Source organism: Micropterus dolomieu, linkage group LG20 (genome assembly GCF_021292245.1).
Source record: "Micropterus dolomieu isolate WLL.071019.BEF.003 ecotype Adirondacks linkage group LG20, ASM2129224v1, whole genome shotgun sequence".
NCBI lineage: Eukaryota > Metazoa > Chordata > Actinopteri > Centrarchiformes > Centrarchidae > Micropterus > Micropterus dolomieu.
In genome coordinates, this window is record NC_060169.1 from 15,891,342 (window position 1) to 15,917,663 (window position 26,322).

The window sequence follows — 26,322 nt, forward strand, 5'->3', positions numbered from 1 at the left end:
GCCAATCGTGTGGTTCCACTGACGTAAGGGTCTGCTTCACTTCAAATGCGCATGCGCGGAAGTGGTGACGCATGTGTAGTAGAGGTATAAACGGTCGGAAAAAACGCCTTTTAAACCTTATTTTGGGGCAAAGTCGTCAAACTTTTTCAGCATTTTTTAACAGATTTTACTGCAGATTCTAGTCATTTAGTTTTTATGTCCTGGTGACCAGTGAAAGTGCAGTTCTGACTCTCACCCCATTCATTAAGATAGGAGCCTGGTCTTGTTAGTCCAAAATAGCTGCCCGGAGGCGTTGCCAAGATGGCGGCAGAGTGGCATGACTTGTCTAGAAGGACTGTGGCCTACTGCAGCCTTTTTGCCAGACGACTATTTTCCAGAGTCCTTCCCGTAGGCACCCCTGCTGCGTCGATGGACTGGCTTCATTCAAATGAGTGAAAGGCCTGTGTTTTTTACTCAAGGCTGAAGTCGATCTGAACATGCCACCAATTAAGCTCTGATTGGTCGACTGTTTCAAAAAGCCCATGTAAATAATGTGACAACAATGCAGCATCAGGAAATCCATGTGCCTGAAATTATTAGTGCAAAACATGTACTATTACATAGTCGTAAAGTAGTAAAGGTACCAGAGGAATCCATCGTTACCAACACCAACTCAACCACCCCTTAAAAGGCTTAACAAAATCAGTGTATTTCTTGAGCACAACACTCTGCAACTGGATATTTGACTTCCTCACAAACAGACCCCAGATAGTTCGGAGTGGCGGTTGTACCTCCTTCACTCTAGTGCTCAACACTGGGACTAACGTTGTACACCCACGACTGCAACCCCATACATGGAGAACTGTTGCTGAAACCACCATCATCGGCCAAATTTCAAACAATGATGAGACTTTATAGCGGGAGGAAATCTTCTCAAAACTGCTCAGAAGATCATTGGTACCTTTCTACCGAGCATCAGTGATATCGGTGAAGTGAGGTGCCTACGTAGAGCCCAAAGGATACTAAACGATACCACAGAATCCAGCCACAGCCTGTTCACCCTGCTGTCGTCTTGCGAGATGTATAGACCTATCTTCTGTCGTACCAACAGACTCAAGAGCAGCTTCTTCCCCCAGGCTGTGATATTCTGAAATTCATCCTCAGCACTGAACCATAGAACATTGTTTATTTCTGTTTATAGTTTTATATTTTATTATATTATACGCTTGCTTTATGAGTAGCATGAAGGGAACTACAAACTTAATCTTATTATACAACTGTTTAAAATGACGAATAAATGTATTTTGTATCTTGTGAGCTACCAGCCCAGTTAGTTTTGTGTTGAGTCCTGGCTAAACTGCACACAGCGTAAAAACATTCATACTCTTCTTCATGCAGAATCACTTGGTTGGATTTTGGACGGTGACGAAACCAAGCCAAGTGTGGCAGTCTTTGCATTGTTCAGTACAACACTCAAGTCTGCCATTCTCTCAATTCTAACTAGTTTATTAATAACCTCAATCAATCAGTCACACGTCATAGACAACTAGGGCATCAGGGAAGTGCAGATTTCCATATTTGGAAACTTTGCTCATCTGTGATGCAAAATTTTCTAGCTGTCCAAAAACAAGCTTTTTAAGCAGGAAATATAGATGATGAAATTAAAGCAGCAGGGAAGTAACAGTAATAACAGTAATTGATGACATTTTAAGGAAAAGATGGCAAGGCCACCCACAAGTTAACAGCCATTCAGGTACCAATTCACAGTTCTTGTAACTTTAATACTAAATAAATAAGTCACAAAGTTTTTATAACCTTCCTTAGGTCAACTAAGGTAGCACAAATGGACATTTTGAAAAAAACGCATCTTTAAGGACTAGCCTGTGTGTGTTCGTCCTGTGTTTGTAGCCTCTTTCTTTTTTCTTCACTGGACTGTAGATATTTTCATCACTGCTCCCCTGCTGAAAGCAATCAATCAGCATCTTGTCTTAGGCTTCAGTGACGCAGGTAAAGGAACTGAGCAGGTCAACACAAGGGAATATTTCAGGCTTGATTTGTGAAGAGGCAGCATCGTGTTGAACAAGCATGCGCTCAAACTGAGGCTGCTTTGAACGTTCATGATGTCCTCACTGAGTGTACTCTTATTCCAGATGGTAAAGAACAAGTGAATGCAAGGAAATCTTTAATGAAGCGGTGGTTTGTGAGAAAATACTAAAGTGTAGTCAAATAGTGGTTTGACAAAAATAATCTCCTAGAAGTTTTTTAGAGGCAGTGACTGAAATTTCCATTAAGTGACATTTTGCTAAGAAATTTTTGTCAAAATGTCTTCATTGTCTTATAAGGACATTCTACCCTACTATAAACTATTTTGCCAGTGTGTATAGACCATTTTGTGCACCCTTTGACTCTGCACAGTTGAAAAGCAACAATTCAACAATTGTTGATATTAGGGGCTGTGCAATATGACTAAAATGTCATATCCCCGATATACGTCATTTTATATCTCAATAACGATATATATCCCAATATAGAAATTTTTTTGTAAATTCAATGAAATATTATGAACTCATGATTTTTCTCTGCTATTATGGAGAATTCCAACACTATGACAAATACCATGATATAGAGTGAACGACACAGCAAGTACTGTAACCATTTAACGTTAGCTAGGTTGTTTGTTAGCAAACTGTCACTACTTGCTGCTACAGAGCTATTATTAGAGGACGAGAGCAGCACAACTGCTCCAGAAAGCGATGCAACTCTCCTGCTGCTACTGCTAACATCACAATAACAGCATGTTTTAGTGAACTAATAGAGTAAGCTGAATGTCTGTGGGCTGACACACACACATCATGGCTGAAACGACTGGAGTAGTGTTGTGTGGCTCGTCCATACAACAGAATTCTCTCTTTGGTATGAGCTCCTCGTTTTTTTGCATGGTCTGATTCCACCTGTTGAGTATTATCCAGTTATAAGTAAACTTTACTCTCCACGTTTGTTTATTCCTAATGCAAATTTCTTCCCTGCAACACTGGCAAGTGTGGGAGAACGGACCACATTGAATTTAGTTTCAAGTTAGATATTAGTTTTACGTTGAATTGTCTGCAGATGTCTGTCAAATATCCAACTAAAACTAACTTCACCGCAGTGCAAAGCGTCATACCCTTGTAAAGTGTGGAGTTTGCGACACAATGAAATAAATGATAGAGCATAATTTTAAACAATAGACGTTTTGCTACAATATATACATATATATGTTGTCATATTGCACAGCCCTAGTTGATATATTTCTAGGCATCTCTGTGTATTGAGGAACAACATACAGTAGCACTTTTTGCCACTGATGCAGAACTAAAGCACATAAGAGCACTCTTGAAAAAGAAAGCTTCTTTCAAAATGAAGTAAATGTAGATAGATTTACCAAAATATGACAGAACTCCTTTCATTTTGTGTTTTTCTTCACTGAAGTGTGCTCATTCATAGAGTTTTAAGGTCAGTCAGAGGCTTAGCTGAAAGCAAACGCTCACACAGACAAACTCCTTGGTCCGGCTGTTTCTAGTTAGCTTACAGTTAACGTCTGTACAGCCGCTTTATTAGCTGTTCTGAGCAAATTAACACGCAGTGCAAAAAATTCCCTGCATTCAAATCTGTCTGTTCGCACCTTTGGAGTTGGCTATTCACTGAACACAGTACAGCTGAGGATAATGGGAATGTCATTAGTACTGAATCATAAACCAAAGCACTGAAATGTTTATTTTTTATTTTATTTTGACCTGGTGATGGTGCTATATGAGATGTTAAGATATCACCAAATTTATTACAGTTCATTCTGAGGGGAACATGAATGTGTTTAACAAGCAATCCATCCCCTAGTTGAAGATCACTAAAGTCATTAGGATTCATCCTGAATATTGGTGCCAAATTTCTTGGCGATACATAAAAGACTTTTCAAGTAATTTTGAAATTGTAACAATAATAGTTACATATAATATAATATCATTATGGTTAACAACAATGGCACACTGAGCGCCAATTGCCATCACTGCTAGTGTGGCTAAAAAGTGTCAGTTGGATTTGAAGCTCTCAACCTTTACCTGGCACATATTTTTTTCACTAAACAAGGATGGCACAGCTGAAATGGGAATGCACTAACATTGTCTTTCTTTTACTTTTTTTTTTTAGTTAAAATTGAGGTAAGTTCACTTCACCATTGACTTATATTGATATCAACAGCAATGGCTCTAAATCTTTGTCAACGGCATGTCACATACCCTGTGATTCAATCTGCAAAGCTTTGGACTGTCAGTAAGATTTGATAAAACTCATATTAAGTATAAGGTTGATCCAGTGAGATGCCAGAATAACAAAAATTTGCATGATGTCAATGTTGCGGGGTGCTATGACTATAAAAAGCTCCAATCTCTTAAGCAATTATGAGCCCACACTTGGACCTCAGTACATACACCACAGAAACTTATCCTCTTTAATAATATAAGACCTTACATAAGGCATTTATATTTCCAACTCTGTGTCTAAGCCACATAAAGAAGTTAATAATTTAGAAATGTTATGTAACTGTTTTGCATATTTTTAAATCCTTTAGTGGATTACAAAAACATGTAGAAGAAGTTGCAGCGCGTAGTGGAAGGTATGTTCATCGCCTGCGTGTGGGTGGACACACAGACTTCAGAATTTTAATTTCCAATAATTAAAAAGTAGATGTAATTTTTGCATGATAGAGCTTTCCATATTGTAAAGTGGCTAGCTATTACAAGACTGACTGTGTGACTTCAAAGGAAAATTTATTATAGATTTCAAATGGTTATTCGTGTAAGACGTGATTTATACAAATATAATAATAGGGCGGGAGTCTCTTTTGTATTCGAATGTTGAGTTTGTACCAGTCTACTCATTTTCACCTTTTCCAATTCATGCATATTAACTGGGCATGGTTGGAAACTGCTTCTTTATGTAGAGTAGCAATACTTACCATAAACCCCTCCCATAACTGCCCTCAAATAAAGGTATGAGGTCCCGCTCAGTCTGAAGCTAAACTCGCTCCTCTCAAACCTCCAGTTAGACTGCTGGCTGGTGCTGACATCACCACAAAAATGTGTCTTGTCTGCAGTTACGCAGAGAAGGTACTCTACATAGACCAGCTCACATTCTTTCTATTCCTCAAGACTAATAAAATGACGAATTCAGCATTTGTGTTATGCAGCCCTAACTTGTGTAACATTCATTGGAAAGCTTGTGGCTTCACAGCGGGCACTGCCTACCAGTCAGTGGAACTCTGTCCCCTCTCTCCTCTCCCTGTGGCCATGCTCTACCTCTGATAATGCCTTCACTAGATCAGTGTTGAATGTATTTATTTAAAATAACTATCAACATTCTGAAATACATGCATTTAGCATATAAGTGCATAGGCATCTTTTTTGCTATTACTGAAAATGTCAATATATTGTATATATCAATGTAATATACTTACTACTGTTAATGTTTTTCTGTGATGTAAAACACAGCACAATTCTCAATCTAAAACCGACTCTCGGTTGAATAAATAGAAAAGGGTGCACTATATTCAGGTTCTTACTCCACTGAAGTACAATATGAAACATATCTTGCAATTAAGCTAATTGGTCATGTTGAAGGTCACTTTCTAACCAAACAGGAAAATACAATGGAAAGTTTGAGTTTGTAGCTTTTGTATAAAAAGTCTACCGCAATAATTTGGAAGCACAAATCGTCTTCAACCTGTATGAGAATAATAAAATGAATGTATAATTTGTGCTTGCATTTATTTGAGGATGAAGTACAAGATAACTCTGTAAAGATATAATAAAATAATCACCCAAAGCTGGAATTACCTGGAATTATCTTCTGTGAAGACATGCGAAACACCTCTGTGAACGTAGATGTTGCTGCTAACTGTAGGGATCTCAGAGGAGCCAATGTGCACACCTCCCAAATCTAATCACTGCATAGTGAAGAACTGCGCACCAAGCAAGCTGATTGGTTGATCCAACTCCCATCAGGAGGCAGGTTAAAAACAACAACATATTTTCTTTTACATGTTATATAAGTTGTACATACAAGTATAAAAGAAACACCCAATGTTTGCGTACGTGTAGCCGGGAGAAGTGTGTTTCAGCATTAAATCTGCAGCTCTACAGAATGTCTCTTTTAGCAACTTGTTTTATGTTTGCAGATTTATGGTTTTGGTTCATCTCACCTTAAAAAAAAGCTCTGATAAACTTATTGTGTGCTATCTTTGCAGCCCCAAACTGCAGACAAAGTTAGCAACTAGCTTTGAGGCAACAACAAAATCATCTTTAGCACAATACTGCTTGACCCCCAACTGACTGAATCCAGAATGACTAAAATGTTATAAAACCAATGAGAGTTTTGTAAACTCTCACCAAAACGACTGTTCATACTGCAACTTTAAATAATGAACAAAATTTCGAAATTGGAGATGGTGGGTAGAGTGCTACTGAGGAGGCAGTAACAGAAAGGGATTGCGCAGGTGATGGGAGAGAACAACAAAGCCTTTACTATAGATTTTTCAACAAATCAATCTGTGCAGGATAGTGAATAACAAGTAAAGGAAGGCCCTGGCAGCGTGGGTGAGATGCTCCCTTGCCATTTTGTCTTCAGTGGGTTTTGAAATAAAGGACCTGCCAATTTGTGTTCTTTCCCTGAATGCCCATAGTTAATGTCGAGAAAGTTGGTGTCAATGCTGTGTACATAAAGGGGGCAAGTTTCAAATTTAGTAAAATATCTGAGAATGGAAGGATATTGATACCTTTATTTTATCAATACTGATGCTGCTTATTGGCATCAATGCGGTTCGCTTACAAACACACCTTCATTATCTTGTAAAGAAAATAAGTATGTTCTTAATGCAATACAATTTTTTTTTTTTTTTTTAAACTTCAAACTATAATTGGTGCTGCTTTACTACAAATAAACTGAACTTAAATAAAAATATAGTGGAGCAACAGATACTTGTAAGCTAATGGCAATAAATACTTTGCCTTTACAGGGCTCCTGTCTACAGCCATTCTGACTCATTCTTGCAACTAGCTTTACAGACACCTGGACTAAAACTTATATCGCGGTGCACCAGTAGTCCTGAAAAATGTGGAGGCAGAGAGAATTAACAGTATTTCGTGTAATGAGCGGGAAGTGGCTATTGTGGTCTAGCTTACACATGGTAGGCATATAGTCAAATCAACAAGCATTCTCCAGATGGAGATGCATGTGTTGAGAGCAGTGACTCAACTATTTGCACAGGTTGCTAGTTGCTTCAAATATGGGTGAGGCATTGGATGAAGCATTTGAAAAAGTGCATTGCATACATATAAGCAGAGGACGAAGCCTACCAGATCCCCATAGCCATCCAGTGCTAGCTAATGTTAACACGAGGGTTAAAACAAATTCAGGCACTGTTACTTACTAAAGTTGTTAGAGCCAATGATGCAATAGAGAAATATTAATAAGTCAGCTCTGTCCTCGTCATAGTTATAGTGCTTAACCTATTTGTTTATTGTGTTACCACGTTGATTGTTTTTGTGTTTTTTGAAGAAAAAATGTATAAGTAAACAGTTAAAATGGAGAAAATTGACTACACAGTTTTATTAAAGCACTTACTCCTCTCTTCCAAACATTTAAACCTGTTCCATCATGAATACAGTCCGCAGAATGTAAACAGAAACATATTTAGTTTTGCGAAGCTTACAAATGTATCATCTTTAATGAATGGCAAACTGAAAATGAATGCCATTAAATGAGTGAATGACGCGGGATACTAAAAGCATCAGAAAATGTTTTTTCTTTTCCCAGTGTCATTTTAGCACTCACATATGACTCACCAGAGGTCATTATGAGATCCCATGTTGGTAGGTCACATATTGATACATTAAAAAAATGCTTGTTACCCTCAGACTGATTACACATTGAGTTCTATATAAGGACGGCGTAGTCAATTTGAGATGCTTAGCTTTCGTACATCTGTGATAAAATGAGATGATTGTAATTTAGACATTTAGAAACATGTTTTCATGTCTGGAGAAGACTGCATGAGACCTTTGGCTCCCAATGTATAGATGCTAACTCCTGTTGCTCTCTTCTGCCATCATCTTTGTTCACACAATGATAAAAGGTCACATGAAAAATGCATACTGTAAATATGGCTGGAGGATGTCACCACTCGTGCATGAGGAAGTGACTGAGAATACAGGGTCTTGCTCTGTTAGTGATAAGCCTCTCAGTAGGCTAGCTTAGACATCCGGCTCCCAAGAAAATACCTGATTTGGTTATAAAAGGTTGACTGGAAAGCTACTGAATTGGAGATCTCACATGGTCTCCCCACAAAATATCTCCCTAAAATAACATTGACTTTCCTGATGCTGAGTGTGGGTGTTCGTCTAAATTGTATGACGCTGTAAACATAAAATATTGAAAACAATATTTCCCATAAATTTAAGAGGGGACTTTCCTTAGCATTCCCAATTCTTGCCACTGCCTTATTACCTTAGTCATTGCACAGACTAAGGTGCCCTTGAGAACAGCTCATAACCCTCAAACTGCTCCAGTGGAGCTCCTCAGTGGGCCAGCAAATCCGACTGTGGTTGTACTGGGCAAGTTCCAGGTGTGAATGTGTGTAACTAAGAGTAGAAATCCATAGGTTGGGTGAAGTGAAGACTCCTATTCATTTTCTATGAGAAGCGGCATATTGTTTTGTTTGTTTGTTTTTTTTAACCCTCAAACTTTATTTAGAACATGTCACATGGAACATAGGTGACATGACAAAACAAATCAGACATCCATTTCATTGTTAGTAAGTAGAAGAAATGTAGCCCTCCCATTTTTAAAAAAAATATTAGTATTGTCGTCTTTGTTGTTATGTACTGTGTGTCAACTTCTTTGCTACTGCAGCAAAACTAATTGCCCCTCGGGGACAAATAAAGGTCTTGGTCTTGAACTTGAACTTGTACTCCTACATTTATCCAGTTTTAAATTAAAGGTATAATTCACATCCATAAAGTATATAATATCTCTAAGCCACCTTCACCTCTTGGACCTGCTACAGCTTTTTTTTAAATGATGGCACTAGTTTTTCCAAATAAGATTAATTGAAGTGTTCTTTTTTTCTTTACAAATAGATTGTTGAACACAAAGACAGAAGTTAGGAAAACAAATCTAGATACCAGAAGCGCTATATCCCTCCCGAGGAGCATGGTTAGACAATCAGTGGCAAGAGATGGACAGGCAATGAGGACGGTAAAGTTCAAAATTAGTCCCCCCTTTAGATCGGATGTTGCCTGACCCAAGTGTTGATGTGAATAAGTGCACAGTTATTTACATCAACACTTGGGTCAGACGAATAGATTGTCTTATGATTTTAAAGCGTTATTATAAGTATAAGTAAATCATGTAACTATTAGTTTGGGCTGCCCCCAGCTAAAGAGTTTTGTAGTCGACTAGTCGTTGCATGTTTATGATATTAATTGAAATATTTAAATATATATTTTTGAGGGCATCAGAAAATAGTTTGAGTTCCAGTGCTGCGAAATAATATATAAGTAACATTGTTAACACTGTGCTACATTACAGAGAAGTTCCAAACTGTAATGATGACCCTTTAAAATATAAATTTTACAGGGGCGCAAAGCGAGCCACCTGTTAACGACAAGCTGTAATGATTATGAATCTGTCAGACAAGCAGCAAGGAAACTGAACATTGTGTTCATTTATTTCAACACAGTAAAACATCATACAAGGGTCACCTCACCCCGAACCTGAAAAACTCATCCTCCCTTTGGTCAAAAGCTCCAGTGCTGGTGGTATAACCAACACTAACACTCCCCTGGTACCCTGAGCTCCCAGTCCATGTAGAGTCAGCCAATAGGGCCTGCTAAGTGAGCTAACTAGCTAATAGCAGAGCCTACAGTTAGCAGCAGAGCAATGCATGCCGGTAAGTGACTTCTGTGTTACAAGAGAAAAGGTATGTGGTGTAACAATCCCCTGATACTTTTTTTCTGATGACAAGACGCAGTTCCCAAATGGAGTTTGAGGTTTTAATATGCAAATGTCTAATTGCTCTTTTCCTAATGCTTGCTTCAGTGGTCGTGTGAAACCATTGCTTGGCCGATTCAGCGAGCTTGAAACCCTCCTGTCTAACATGAACATTAAGCCAGGCAGCGTTGATGCTGTCCTGTTGGATGCTGGCTGCTCCTCCATGCAGATGGATGAGGCAGAGCGAGGCTTCTCCATCAGCAAGGATGGGCCCTTGGATATGAGAATGGATGGAGAGAGGTAAGAGATCTGCAACATACAGAATGTCTGAAAGGCTGATGGATCTCAGTTTGATTAGTAATGCTGCATTAACATAACTGAACACAAAAAACACAAGACTTTTTTCCCCCAGCAAATGTTAGGAGGTGCCAGATGATGAGAGACTTGAAATTGCTTCAGTACTCATTCAAGCAGTAATGTAAAGAAGGGGCATGGCCAAATTGGGCTACCAATAACATAAGTGAGCATGTTGATCATTGAAATTGTATAGTGAAATGTGAAAATTCCTATTTCTGAAACTAATCTCAAAAATTTAAAACAATCAATATCGTTGTCAACTAAAACAAAGTGCTTTCCTGACAAGCGACCTCTTGTGGTCGCATCAATAAAACTGTCCTTTCCTAGTAGCAAAGGGAAAGGAAGAGTGACATTATATTGCTACAGAAGCTCTTTCAGATTTCGGATGCATGATTGGGTATACAAAATGAGAGTTTGACACAAATCAAAACCATGAATATGAAAAACAGTGTTATAATTTCCTAATCATGGATTTACAGTAAAAAAATAAAAAGTTTATCATATCATAATGTGTGAAAACTAAATGTTAAAATACATTTTAAGCAAATATATGTCTATAACTTATATTGGCAGTAAGTGTACAAAAATGCAAAAGCTTGCTTTCACAAGTAAATTTTTTGTAACTATAAAAAGAAAACAAAATCCTGTTGCTAATTTTAATTTGTGTGTGCATATATACCATGTATATACACTATATATGTATGTATATGTACCATATATCTATATATATATATATATATATATATCTCGTATACAACATACATTATATTTATGTATGTTTGTACCTTACATACTGTATGTATTGCAATTGAATGTTTCTTGAATGTTTTCAGAAGTAGTTATGTATCACTTTACAATGTCAGCATAATGTGCAAAGCAAAAAGCTAAGATAACCTCATTATAAGCAATTGCACAAGCTGCATTTCTTACTTCATTCCCTCACCTTCATTCTATTCATCACTGTCAGCCATGAAAGGCTTTCAGCTGTATCTCAGAGTTGTCAGAATTCGCCACTGTCAGCAAGGACGTGACGTCAAGCAGCTTAATTGGGCTTGTCTTTGTGCGTAGGTACCCCGACATGCCCTGCGCCGCTGACGTTGTGAATACCTTAGATCAACAGGCTCTTGCATCCATCCTCACTGCATATGGGGAAGAAAGACACTCCAGGAAAATAGCTTCAGCCATTGTGGAGGCACGCCGTGTCAACCCCCTCACCCGGACACAGCAGCTGGCCAGCGTGGTTGCAGGTAGCTCGGCACTATCCTGATTAATTCCCCGCAGCTTCCTGGAGGCTGAAAGGGAAAATAAAACATGAGTGGAGTTATTAAGGTTGTCTTTCAGTGGGACCTATTTGTCCCACAACATTACGTGGAGTGTGACCTCAGTTATCATCCTCTCTTCTGCCTCTGTTTTGGGTGCCTTTCTACCACACCTTCCTTTGAGAGGTAAAGTTGAGACAAAGATAGAGCTGCGGAGGCCTTGAAAACAAACAGTATCTCACAAACAACACCCCATCTCTCTCCCCTTCCACATTGCTTTCTTTTTATGCCCTCTTTTCCCATGTTTCTCTGCTCACGAATGCACACACACCTGACACAAATGCAAACACCCACACATGCTCTGCTCACACGACACACTGGTGCATAAAGCCTGGATTACATTGTTTGTCTTCACTGATTGTTTTTTTTTTTGGGGCCGTATGCCTCTAGATTTCAGCTGCTGAATGAGTGAAATGTCATTTCAATAGTTATTGCACAGTGCAGTATGTGCGTCAGTGTCACCCAGGGAGAACCGGTGTGAGTAAGAGCAGCTGTTTCATCTTTTTTGAAGAGCAAAGCGAGTCACCACCAATGTTTATTCGTAACAATGACAGAGGTCTTGATTTAAGAAAGTTCCAAGGGGGACTGTATCACCAATTATGACAGTGATACTGACAGGAAGATTTTACAGTCGCAAGAGAAATGATGAGGGTCCGTATGTGTGTGAGAATCAGAATCAGAAAAGCTTTTATTGCCATGTAGATTTTACACGTATGAGGAATTTGATTTGGAGATAAGGTGCTACATGTAGACAAACAAAGACAAACATACAGTTGGCATAAATAAATGTAGAAATATATGAATATTGATTGACAAAATATAACGATTAACACTTAACAACAAATATGTGCAATATACCGGGTATGTACAATGATGTGAAATTAGATCATATTTACATGTGCAAAGATATACAGTATTTGAGAGGGAAGGGGAAAGTGTCAGTGAGGGATCCGGGCCTTGTTAATTAGGCTAGCAGCAGAACGGTAGAAGCTGTTTTTGTGGGGAGAGGTTTTGGTCCTGATGGACCGCAGCCTGCTGCCAGAGGGGAATAACTGAAATAGTTTGTGACTGGGATGGGAGGGGTCAGCTGCAATCTTTCTTGCACTCCTCAGAGTCCTGGAGGTGTACATGTCCTGAAGAGATGGAAGATTCATACGCTGATACGCTGCAGCCGGCCCTTGATCTTTCTGAAGTCCACGACCATCTCCACTGTCAATGCGTAGAGCTCCAGACCTTTCTGGCAGCACCAGGTCACCAGATGGTAGATCTCCCACCTGTAGGCGGACTCATCCCCACCTGAGATGAGCCCAATGAGGGTGGTGTCATCTGCAAACTTCAGGAGCTTGACGGACTGGTGACTGGAGGTGCAGCTGTTGGTGTACAGGGAGAAGAGCAGAGGGGAAGAACCCAGCCTTGAGGTGAACCGGTGCTGATGGTCCTGGAGTCAGAGAGATGTTTTCCCATCTTCATGTGCTGCTTCCTGTCCATCAGGAAGTCTGTGATCCACCTGCAGGCAGAGTCAGGCATGTTCAGCTGGGAGAACTTGTCCTGCAGCAGAGCCGCAATGATGGTGTTGAAAGTAGAGCTGAAATCCACAAACGAGGTCCTGGCGTAGGTCCCAGGGCAGTCCAGGTGCTGGAGGATGAAGTGAAGGGCAATGTTAACTGCGTTGTCTATAGATCTGTTGGCTCTGTAGGCAAACTGCAAGGGGTCCCGGAGTGGGTCTGTGATGGATGGGAGGTGAGAGGGGGTGGTGGGGCAAGATTTGGTGTTTTTTTGGTCATGCTTTCGCTCTCTCTTCATTTATTTTATTTATTTTCAGTTGAGGTTCTCGTACAAATTGACATATTTTATTTTATTTCTCGTACAAGACATATTTAATCAAAATGCTGAATTTTCTTTCTTTGCTGAATTTTCTTTCTGAAAATAACATACTTCAGTAAATACTGTGTTGTATTTAATTTACTTTCATTCATTTTTACAAATATTGAATTATATAGGAATATAAAAATACTGCATTTAGTTGTATACAGAAGCATGACTGTGAATGGATGAGTAGGGCTTGTACCTGGGGCCAAATGTTACTGAGAGGTACACATAAAAACCAAGCAAACACCATTCCCCAAACATACATTTAATAGCAAACTTTCCTTTATCTGTAGATTTACAACAACTCCTTTAGTCACGTTCTTTATCCATTTGGGATTTTTGTGTATTTGGCACTGTTGTTCTTCAACTGTTTATCCAGTATGTTGTAAACACCAGCCCAGTGTCCCAAGGAAGTCCTTTGAAATTGGACGATACTGCAGGACACAATTTGCATCTAGTGCCAATGTTCATTGCCAACACAGAAAGCAGTGTGACGTTCATGTTGTATTGCTAGAGAAAAGAGTGTGGAGGTTAGGTTGCTGGATGGGTGCGTATCACATTTATAAACCTAAAGCCAGGCAGAGACTACAGGGGTTTTGGGACAATTTCGGAGGAGAAATCTTGTCTGGGACCTTGGTTGGTACTGATGTTCGGGACAGATTATTTGGTAATGTGAGGTGTTTGCAGATCCAGTCTTAAACCTCCTCAACTGGACTGAAAATCTGGATGATTACGTCGGTACTTTTCAAGCACAACCACAATAGCCAATGAGAGAGACATGTCTACTGTTAGTCCCAGAGCAGTTCACCGTGTTGCCAAGCAGTGGTACATAAGCTAGTCCTTTAGGCTAACATTAGCCAGCATACAACCGTTGATAAATATTAAAACTGGCAGTTAAAAAAACAGTTAAAATCTCACCTGAAGAATTGACAACCCACGTTGACCACGTCTCCCCAAACATTTTCTCATCCAGACTAGTGATAATTTTGTCAGCCATTTTAAAATTTAGTCTTAGTCTTAGTCCTGTGTCAAGTGTCCTTGTTAGTTTTTGTCATATTTAGTCCATTGTATACTATTTTATTAGTCAAGTTTTAGTTGACGAAAAGTCTGGGTATTTTAGTCTGATTTTAGTCAAAAGAAAATCAAAAGTATTTTAGTCTAGTTTTAGTCATTAATCATCATTATAGTTTTTTCTAACTTAGTAGTATAATTTTGATTAGCATTTTGGTCTATCTGCTCTAACCACAGTAGAGATATGATTCAAATGTTAGCTTTGTTCTCATTTTTATTGCAAATGAGACATTAACGTACAACATACTCAGTTCCCAGGTGGTTAGCCTTCATATGCCACTTCAAGTTTGTAGTGTTTTTTCCAAAAATCTTATGACCACATAAGTGTGCGAACTATACATAGCTTTTGGGGGGCTCAGTTTTTTTTTCCCCGTGACAGGGAGGAGGGGGACCAACTGTGAATCTTACTGCTGATTCATTAATAGCTGCAAGCATGTAGGTCTGGGGCTGACAGAAGTATCAGGCATGTTTGTCTTATTATAATAATAATAAGATATTTTGTTGTCATATGTAACCATTTTGCTACAATTACACTTCACACACCCTTCGAAATGACCTTTCTTTTCTCCGTGAGAGGGAAGAATTTAGAAAGTTGCGTGGCGCTGCGGGGAGCCCCCAGCTGCAGTAGTAGGCCTACAAGGATCATGCGTAATATTCATCCAGCCAGAGGGAACGATCATCAACCGTTCACAGCGTGTCGGTCGTACTAGCGACACAACCCGTGCCGGAGAGGGAGTGGGGCGGACCAGGCACAGGAGATCGCGGAGCGTCTGGCCCACTGCGAACGGTCGGTGATCGTTCCCTCTGACTGGATGAAGTGTGACGCTCTGCATGATCCATGATGATGGAGAAAAACAGATTAATGGCAATAAAGCAAGCTGTCAATATTTTAGAGCCGAAATATCACAAATGCTTTTGTGGGAGCTGATATCTAAGCACCTCTTTCTCCTTACCATGTTGTGTTCATTACCAGAGTTCGCATCCTCCACAGTACAGTAACCTTTTCCTCGCGAACCAGGCGTCGCCCTGGTCAGCCAGCATTCAAAGCACAGGAAGAAAAAAAATGCCGCTCAATGAACACTGTTCAAGTGAAAATTTAGAGGGAGAAAATATGGCCTGTAATATTTAGTCTCCTCATTATACTGTCAAAAGAAATAGAGATTTTATTTACGTTTTTATTTTATAAATTATATAAAACAATATTGTATGTTAATATAGTCAGCGTTTAAGGACATTGTCACGTCTCGTCTTCGTCTCGTTTTAGTCAGGGAAAAAAGGTTAAGGACGAATATATTTCGTTTAGTTTCGTCTGACGAAAGTAACACTAATCCAGACTGGCCTTCTGCTTTTGTTCTTTTTTCTTACTGCAAAGCTTTACTACAGCGAGTTTTTACATCAGGACAGTCTCCATTTTGCACATCTGCTTCCTTGTGAGATCACAGTGCATTGCTCCCTCTGGCACAATCATCTTAATAATATCCTGTAGTGTGTGATGTGCTATTATTTTCAAATCTTGTAATGTGTGCATGTTTGAAATCATTACTTTTGTGTCCTAGTTTTTGTCTACATTGGTGCCTGTTTCAGTATGCGCTATATAAATCATTGATATCTTTTCTGACGTTTAACAATGATGATGAGTGAGATATTGGGTGATTTACAAATTGATTTTATAAATTTGTGATAATAAGGGATCTCCAAATACCTCTTTGGGCACATGCGGCCTCTTTCACGATTGATTGAGATTTTTAAAACAGAGCCATGGCATTGCTTTTCAGATCAAAAGAGTGCATAAGCATGTCTTTGTCTTTGTGCTTACAGAGAGTTTTATGTGTCTGGGCTGGTGTGTCTGGGTGGTAGGGGTATTTTCCTTTTATGTGCTAATGGAATCAAGAAGGCCACAAAAATCATGTAAGTTACCAAAATAGCTGCAAAGAAACAGTTTACTTCGCTGAACAACAACCCAATAAATTGCATAATCACCCTGTATTTAACTGTGTGTGTGTGTGTGTGTGTGTGTGTGTGTGTGTGTGTGTGTTTGTGTTTGAGTAGCTAAAGGGAAGGACATGAATGTATTGATTTAGATGTGGAGATATACTTGAATTGGTTCAGCATTAGCATGTAATATTATTTATATAGCACTTTTCTTAACAATGTCACAAAGTGCTTTACAAAAAGAAATACAACCAGACAAAGCAGATAAATAAGCCAAAGGACATGAGCAAAGAGGACGTAAATACAATAAAGTGAATAAGATCAAATAAATAGAAATAAAAACAATAAAACATATATCAAACATTTTCACTAAGAGAAACTTAGAGAGACTTAGTTTGTCTGAGGTCAGAAGGCAGAGAGTTCCATAGTGTGGGTGCTCTAAAAACAGAAACCAGATCACATTTTTTCACAAACTGGGACCTTGGAGTAACCAGCAGGTCTCCATCAGAGGATCTCAGCGGTCAAGAGGGCACATATCCGGTCAATAAATCAGAAATGTATTTAGGAGCAAGGCCATTTAAGACCTTAAAAGTGATAATCAATTCAAAATCATAACCGGGAGCCAGTGTAGGGAGTCAAGCCACAGGGGTGATGTGATCGTGCCTCTGTGTAACGAGTCGAGCGGCAGTTGTTTTGTACCAGCTGGGGACAATGGAGGGAGCCATGGCTAATACCTGAATGAACTGTGCTGCAGTAATCAAGCTGTGATTAAATAAAAGCAAGCAACTTGTAAATCAGCAACTGATAAAAAAATTACCTAATTTTAAAGATTATCCTGAGCTGGAAGAAACACGACTGAACAACATGTTGGCTTTGCCAAACACTTGGTTAGCATCAAATTTAACCCCAAGATTCCTAACAGCCAGCTTAATATTATCTGACAAACCACTAGGATTAGCACCAAAAGAGCTGATGGAATTTGGGGGATCTAACAGAATCACCTCAGACTACATTGTTAAATTTAGGGACATTTTGTGACATCCAGGATTTAATATCAGAGAGGCAGGTTGTGAGATGTAATAGGTTGCTAGGAACTATGGGTTTTAACGGTAACTGTCGTCAGCATAAAAACGGTAATGCACATCATGTTTTTTAATAACCTAGCCAAGAGGCAGCATGTATATTGAAAACAGAAGGGGTCCAAGAACGGAGCCTTGAGTGACACCACACCTCAATTGAGCAGTAGAGGAGATACAGAAACAGTTCTGTTGGAGAGATATGAGCGTAAAAAGCTAAGAGCTGAGCCCTTGATTCTTACCCATTTCCCGTTTCACATTTCACCTGTGTTTTCTTGACAAAACATGGTTTGGAGAACAGCATCGGGTGACAGACTCATTGTCAACTCGTGTAGTGTGTGACCCCCGTCACCCATCGGTCACGTACTGTGAACGCCACAGTGACTTCAAGACTCAAGTTGGCAAGTTGTGTAGTGTGAATTGCACGGTCATCGGCCAACACTGAAAGTCCGGTAGTCCGCACAAGCCTTAGAGGATACCATGATCTGTATCAAAGGCAGCACTTCAAGCAAATCGAGTCACCTCAGTCTGCAGTTAGCAGTAGCTCATTAGTAAGAGCTGTCTTGGTACTGTTCAGTGCTCTAAAACCAGACTGGAAACAGTTAAAAACACTATTATTATTCATAAAAGATATCATTTGAGTTGAGATTACTTTCTCCAGAACCCTAGAAAAATAAGACAGTTTGGAGATTGGTCTATAATTTCTTAAGGACAGCGGATCCAGATTATGTTTCTTTAGCAATGAGTGAACAATATTATACTTAAAGGAAACGGAGAAGAACCAGGGGCCAGGTAATTGTTAAAAAAATGTGAGATTACAGTTTTAGCAACTTAGTGGGGATTTCTGTGATGCAGGAGAAGTTTACATGGGACTGTACTCTGAATTTGTAATAGGTTGAAACTGTGTAAAAGAGGCAGCATTGACATGGGGAATGGAGAGAATACAAGGGTGATCTGGAATTTGGGATCCTCCTTGATCCTTGATATCCTCCATCTTATTAACAAAATGAGCAAGAATTTTTTCCAGATAGTTTTGGGAAATAAGTGGAGGGATCAGTAATAACAGAATCAGTTACCCTAAAGAAAACTGGAACAGGATTGTGGTTATTTCTAGCATCCTTAACTGCTTTCTGATAAATTAACATTTGTTTTATAAGGGTGTTATGTGTTATTTCAGACTTCTTGACCTTCTGTTGTCTTTCAGATTTTCTAGAGTCTTTTAAGAGCTGAAGTCTTTTTAAGAGCTCAAGTCTGATCATTCAGCCAGAGGATATTATTTGATTTTTGTTTCCTAGTTTTAAATGGTGTAATTTGGTCAAGGATGGATAGGCACTGGTCGTTAAATGGATTTAATAGTGCATCTGGATTGAACAGAGATGTAATGGAATTAAAGTATGATGAATTAAAAGCATCACAGAATTTACCTGCAGGGCCAGCATTGAGAATGCCAGAGTGTGTTGTAGGGTAGGGACGAGGAGAAGGGAGCAGTAGTGGAACTAAAAAAACAACAACTATTTGATCAGTAATAGGCATATTCACCAAATTAAGGCGAGAGAGAGAGAGAAACCAGATGAGAGTACCAGGTCTAAGGTGTGACCTTTAGAATGTGTGTTAAAAAATTGAATTAGGTTTTAAAAAGTTTATAAGATCTAAAAAATGAGGGAAGGACAACATACATAAAATACATAAAATGACAAATAAAACTAACTGATTTATGGGGCCTATAAATTAAAGATGCTGACTAAGGGGGATGGACAGTGATTACAAGATTTAAAACTTCAAATGAAATAAAATTGGCAAAAGTAACAGGATGGCACTTAAGACCTAACTTCTAAAAAACAGCTAGACCACTCCCACTTCCAGATTCCAGGCCTAGGAATGTAAAAATATGTGAAATCCCTTATTTCACATATTTTTATATTCCCACTCTAGCCTCAATCAAGGGAACAGTGTCCCCTGGGGAAAACCATGTCTCAGTAATCATTTAAAAGTCCAAATCATTAGAAACAATAAAAAACATGATAAAAGACGACCTCTGTGCCGTATAGTCTGTATATGGAGAATTCCAGTGGAGGGGGGTTATGAGGCTGGTGGGGGGAGCTAGCAGCAGGAACAATAAGTCTACCACTGTAGGTGGAGATGGAGGTTCCTGGTAGGGGGTGTGGGATGTAAACGATCAGTCACGTGGAGCAGACTGTACACCATGCTGCAAGTTTGTCGCTAGCATTCAGCTACCCAGCCTGATGACGTGTATTCCATCACTGCCAATTTAAAAAGTCGAAAACCACAACCTGTCGCAGAATTCTTTTAAAAAGAACCCTATTCACTCAGAAGTTTATTTTGTAGAGATTCTTAAAATATTTGATGAATATTAATGTTGTCACTTGAACTAAGTTGTACAATATACGAGCACTAGCATGTCGCCAGTTTTCTCACTACAGAAGCTAGCCTCGCAAGTAGTTCCTACATAATTTATTTATTTTACTGTTTATTTTTGGCAGGGACAGCGCACAATTAAAGTAGTTGCACCTGAGTTAGCTAGCAGCTAATTTGCATCCGTTCTCCCTGGGACAACTCACTAAGCTTCCAGCACCACCGATTTCGTGAAGACTTGGAAATTAATTACAGTGTGCAATTTTCTGGTGTGACAAAGCACTTTAATTTGATAAATGCCTATTTATGTCATTCTCAACAGCCCAACGATGTTTCTGTTGATTTCTGGCTCAAACAACAAAAATTTCAACGTGAGCGAACATATCTTCTCATCTGTTGTGCTTCCTCTAACAAAGTGGTGTCCATGGCTCATTTATTCAGCTTTTTGTAACACTGAATCATTAAACACTGTTCTTGTCCAGATAGCTTATTGTGGAATGTAGTTCTCACCTTTTCTATGCATGCTACAAACATCAAATATAGCAACTTAAGATGAGATGTCACACACAGGTAGAGTACAGCAAGGGCTTTGTTATGTTAATTCTGTCCCATCTAATACATTCACAATGTTGTGGTTCCTTCTTAACTACCTGATTTTCCCTTTATGTACACATCTTAATCTCTTCTTTTCTCCATGGATCTGTCTGTAGGACCTTTGAAAGATGAATTAGAGAGAGAGCACATGGCTTGGTGAGGCCAGACCAGGGCTGGTCCTTGCTGTGCAGGCATTGTATTGATTGCAGTGTGAGTCACACCTTGGGCTGTTTAGTGCAGGAGGAGAGAAATGCCACATCACTTCTCTATTTATTGCAGTTTCGCTTTAGGTCTATGTAAGTATCTAATTGTCCTTTTGGCTTCTGTGTGGTGGTTATGAGTCAGTCAAGCTGGACCCCATCAAGATGTTTTAATAAAATGCTAATATTTTCCCGACTTTAATGTTCAGGACATTTTGGTCATAACCTTTTACGTCCACGTGTTGACCTTTTTGTTCCTAAATTCAGATGCGTTCTGCACCCTGCATGTTATTTATAAAACAGGTGCACAAACTGTATGTGCATTTTTTGGCATCTAAAGCATTCTCTGTGTGTCTGCAGTTCATAATACCTTTCTTCTTAGTGCAAATTTATTTTGAGGTAGGATTGTTCAAATAACTGGAGGAGAGAAAACTTTTGTGTGGAAAATTCGACGCCTCTAAAAGGCAGGTGCAAATTGTTCAGGAGTATTAAAGAGAGAGGTTTTTATTCTACAGAAAGCAGGCCAATACTGGGTGCACGTATATTTTGTTAACAGTAATTAGCATGGGGAGTGGTCTTTTTGTGCACAGTAAGATTTAACTTGAACTTGGCATTCAGTGAACTGAGAGTTAATGGTAGGTTTGGCTGCATTTACCTCTGTATTTTGGTGAAACATAAGCTATATCAACACCATCTCCACCCTCCATCTGCTTTGCACAGAGCCTCTTATAGACCTTCCACTCAGTCCTGCTGCGGCTCACTCCACAGGTTTCAGTGGCTTCTATATATTTGTCAATAAGCTGTTTTGTGCTACGTCTTGCTATAGCAATTAATTTCTTTCTTATTTTCTTTGACCTTGCTTTAATAATGTAAACCAGCTGACTATGTCAGATTATTCTCACTTAACCAGGAGATAGCATGCCTTGAAGTAATAAGTCTGTGTTATAAGTATAAGTGTTTTCATTCAAATGGCTACTTTTATTCTCCTGACCAGTGGCAGTGGAGGCATTTCAACCTCCTTTGTAATATTCACACACTGATTACACCTGTGGGTTGTTGATGTAATGTGTGAGTCAATAGGTCACATGAGAGTCACAAGAATCAAGGTTTTGTGTGGTAGCTGATAAGTGGTGTGGCTTTGTTCATGGATGGTTGTTTGAATGTAATTCCTAAGGACACTGGTTCAAGTTTTATGGTTTTTAAAGTGGATGGATATCTGTTTTAGGGTGCAATCAGGCCAAAATTACTGTCATGGTAGAGCGAAAAGCAGACTGAAAATAGCATGAGTAGGGTTGTCAGCATAAAATAAGGGAGTGTAGTACTTCGACTTGTTACATAAACAAGAATATACAGTACTTTCTGAATGACAGGACAGTCCCACTTCATCTCCATAAAGTTTTGTGATTTTGTGTGTTCAGTGAGTTTGAACAAACATGCAAGTCCCAATTAGACGCCTGTCCCAAGTTCAGTGATTTAAGAAAATAAAAGCCTGGGCCAGTAATTGAAGTTTTACGATACTCCAGACTATAGCTCTAAAGTAACTAGGGCTACCAACTAACAATTATTTTCATCATCATCGAATAGTGAAAAATTAGCAACAAAAGATATCACAATTTACCAAAGCCGTAGGTGATGCCATCGGACCACCAGTCCAAATTTTAAAGATACTCAGTTTACAGTCACACAAGACAAGGTAAAGCTGTAAGCATTAAATGTTTGGCATTTTTGCTTGAAAAATTACTTAAATGATCAATCTATTCTCAAATTAGACATTGATTAATTTTCTGTCAATTGTCTGGTTAATCAATGGACTTATCACTGGAACCTTAAAATTGACCACACTTCTTCATTCATCTACTCCTTTTGGCATCCCCCAGTCTTGCTTAGGTAAAATCTTTTCTTCTGATTTTATTCTCTCCTGCACACATAAAAAAATTTATAAATTTTTTTGTGCTTTCTACCTTTATCCTTTTTACACATAAGACAACAGTAACAATACAGTAATAACAAAATAGCTTTTACAAGATCCACTTACTCTGACCATTTCTTCTCTAGGATCGCTTCCTGCTGCTGTCGCCTATGCACGTAAAGACAGACTACACCGACCTGCACATGTGGCCACTAAGACCTTCCAAGCTCTGCGTATCTTTGTGAATGATGAGCTGAACGAACTACATGCAGGCCTGCGTGCTGCCCAAGAAGTACTGAGACCCGGAGGACGTCTCTGCGTGATCACCTTTCATTCGCTAGAAGACAGACTGGTCAAACGTTTCCTCCAGGGAGATGACTTGTCTAATCTAGATCAGTATCACTTCAGCCCGAGGAAGCAAGGTATCTGGAAGGAAAAACAAGCCAGCAAAAGTGTTATTTGGCTTCCTCTGCAAAGAAAAGTTATCACCCCAGAAAAGGACGATGTAAAAGAGAATCCTCGAGGACGCTCCGCTAAATTGAGGGCAGCACTCAGACGTTAATCATGAGAGAACAAAAATCCTTCCTCTTTCAGTCAAAATGTTTGAGGTTTTTTTACATCCGGAGTAACTTTTTGTAGAGTAAACGCAAGCAAAGGGTGTAGATGCAGTTACATAATAAGTCTCCACTGTACTTGTCTGCTGTGGATATTTTTTTGTTGTTGTTTCTTGACTGTAAAGCTAAATATTTTTTGGACTTGGATGCTCAAACTGTTTCTAACCTAAATCCACCACAGCAGAGACCCAGGTAGCCTGGTAGCAGTACCTCTGGCTCCGTTGTGTGTTCCAGTGAACACAATTACCTGTGTTTGCTGGTGGGAAGCCAGTGAGGGTTGTCGTCCGTGACGCTGCATTATTGACTCCTACTGGTTGGTTAGAGCACTGCACAGTAATGGATGAATTCTGGGAAAGAATAAAACTCCCACACAATATGCACACGGGTTGGAGCTCAGATTTATACATTTTTTTTATAGCCAGGTTAAAAACAATAACTGGCGACACCATGTGTCACAAATGTAGCACATGTCTGCACATCTACCCAGGACAAAATTGAAAGTTAGCAGTGACAAAAACTGCGGCAAAAACAAGACTTTTGAAATTGAGATAAAACTGGCAATAGAAACAAAAAAGTTAAATACATAACAAAATAATCATCAACAATTTAAACGTCCACTCAATCATTTTCACAGCTTTTACTTGCATCTCAGTAAATTGCGCTGGTTCAGGTGTCTGGGACCGGTGTGTGGAACTTTTGTCATATAATATAGCATTTTACAACACCCGATGGCTGGCCATAACCTTTATCTCTAACTGAATCAGTGCCATTTCCAAATGCGTTTGAAAGCTCTGTAGTGGACTTTTGATCAAAGATTATTTTGCTATATAAACTATTCGCAAAAGTAAATAATGTTCTTCCATTCTTGAAAAACACCACAGCTGAACTGAAGACACAGAACAACTTAGGAGAAGCTGCTTATGTTTACAGGTAAATATGATGTATTAACAATTTTTAATTGTTAATATATAAATATAAAATGCAGTTATATCTTATATCTTCTTCCAGAAGAAAAACTTCTTATTGTTATATTAAGAGGTTGCCACTTATCAACCCCAATCTTGCTGGGCCGCAGTATGTGTTTCTCTCATCTTGCCTTAGTACTGAGAAAACTGTCCAAACTCAAGTCACTCACAAAGTATATGAATGTGTTAGGCTGCGGCTGGGTTTTCAAACTCGAATGCTGTACTCCGACTCAGAGACTCAGAGTTGGGGAATCGAAACTGGGTTTTGTTAACAGTATGCTGGATGTGACAGGCTGGGTCCAGAGAGTGTGGGGTCCAGGGGTAGCACTGGGCTTGGAATCCGGGCAGTCCAAGGGGCATGGGCCCACAGTCCCGGGCATGCGTGAGCAGGAGTGGAGAAGTGGCAGGAGACGGGCCAGGCGGGGAGATCTGCAGCACAAAAGAACAGGGTTAGCAGGGAACAGGCACAAGAACTAGTCTTAGCTTTGAACAGCTTGAATGTGACTGACTGTTAACGTGAGTCTACGATCTGGCGCTGACTGGAGGCAAGGACCTGGTAGGCTGATGGCTGGCGGCTGGCAGCTGGTAACAGGCTCCTGCACACCTGACTCCACTCCTGCAAAAAGGGACACACCCACCCACCCCCTACCCGGGAACAAGGGGCCTGACAGAAAGCTGGTTAAAGTGTGAAGTGTTTAATGAAAATATTATTGTGGTAAATACGTTTTATACCTAAATAAAAGTATGTGACCTTTGTTTGTTTGCCTTTTGAATTATAAAATCTACAGGAATGATCAGTTTCTCACAATTCAGTTGTTGTATCTAAGCCCCACCCTATTTTTATAACAAACACCCTTGATTTAATACAGCACAGAATCTCTACATTCCTGTGTTTAACATATTCCTATCTACAGTGAAGATTTTTATCTCTTCATTTCTTAGTGCTATTCTAATGTATTTTGATTTTCTTGCATTGCTAATGTTTAACAGCACATTAGGTGTTTATTGCAGCTCAAAAGCTCAACATGTAAAAAAACAAAAAAAAACCCCACCTTTTCCCATTGACGTCTATACTTCCCCTGAACCTCCCCTGATGAGTAGCTCAAGTGAAACCTCTACTGTACCATGTGAATCAGTAATGCCACTAAATACTGAATGACGCAAGTGTCAGAAGTGGTGCTGAATGAGCTGGGTGGTTGTTCTTGAGCATTCTCTCACCTTCAACTGTAAGCAGATGAGGTGTTTTGATCTTTACTATTTGACTTTCACTAATTGTAATTGCTCAATCAAGATTATTAACACTTTTTTCTTCTGTTTCAGTTTAGTGCACTCTAAATATACCCTCCTCGTTAACTTGGAAACTAAATGTCACAAGTAACATTTAAAGGAGACCTATTATGCTTTTCCATATTTAATGACTTATCTACAATGTTACAATGTTGGATGTTCATGTTAAACATGGCCAAAGCTTCAAATAATGAGGTTATAAGGAGTATTTAAAAGAAATCACTATGAGCCAAAAATATTACATTTCCTCCTGTTCTGAACGCTGTGTTTTGAATGGGGGGGCTTAAAGAGACAGGAGCATATTCAGTTTGTTTCAGACAGAGGCTGAAATGAAGGCCTATATGAAGAGCCAGTTTAAGATAGAATAAATTTTTTTTTTTTACTTTGAATCATGCAAAGCTACCATACAGGAGTCACAGAACAACAATATAGGACTGGAAATGCAGGATAATAGGTCTCCTTTAACTCAGTCTAAAATTATATACATATATATATATATATACATACATATATACATATATATATATATATATACATACATATATATATATATATATACATACATATATACATATATACATACATATATACATATACATATATACATATATATATATATATATATATATACATATATATATACATATATATATATATATATATATATATACACATATACATATATATATATATACATACATACACACACACACATACATACACACACACACACACACACACTTTGTTTCTCTTTACT

The 26,322-nt window shown here is 39.0% G+C and overlaps 1 protein-coding gene across 6 annotated transcripts in view; it reads left to right on the forward strand.

Annotated features, from left to right (window-relative positions):
* The window catches only part of mettl15 (methyltransferase like 15), a 58,458-nt gene extending 33,425 nt beyond the window's left edge, over positions 1–25,033 (forward strand). For all 6 annotated transcript variants that reach the window (XM_046031864.1, XM_046031865.1, XM_046031867.1 and 3 more), the window contains 3 exons: positions 10,108–10,299; positions 11,425–11,603; positions 22,846–25,033. In XM_046031864.1, coding sequence (XP_045887820.1) covers positions 10,108–10,299; positions 11,425–11,603; positions 22,846–23,261 — 787 coding nt within the window. In that variant the 3' untranslated portion in view covers positions 23,262–25,033. The remainder of the gene's footprint in view (positions 1–10,107; positions 10,300–11,424; positions 11,604–22,845) is intronic.
* The last annotated feature ends 1,289 nt before the right edge of the window (positions 25,034–26,322 follow it).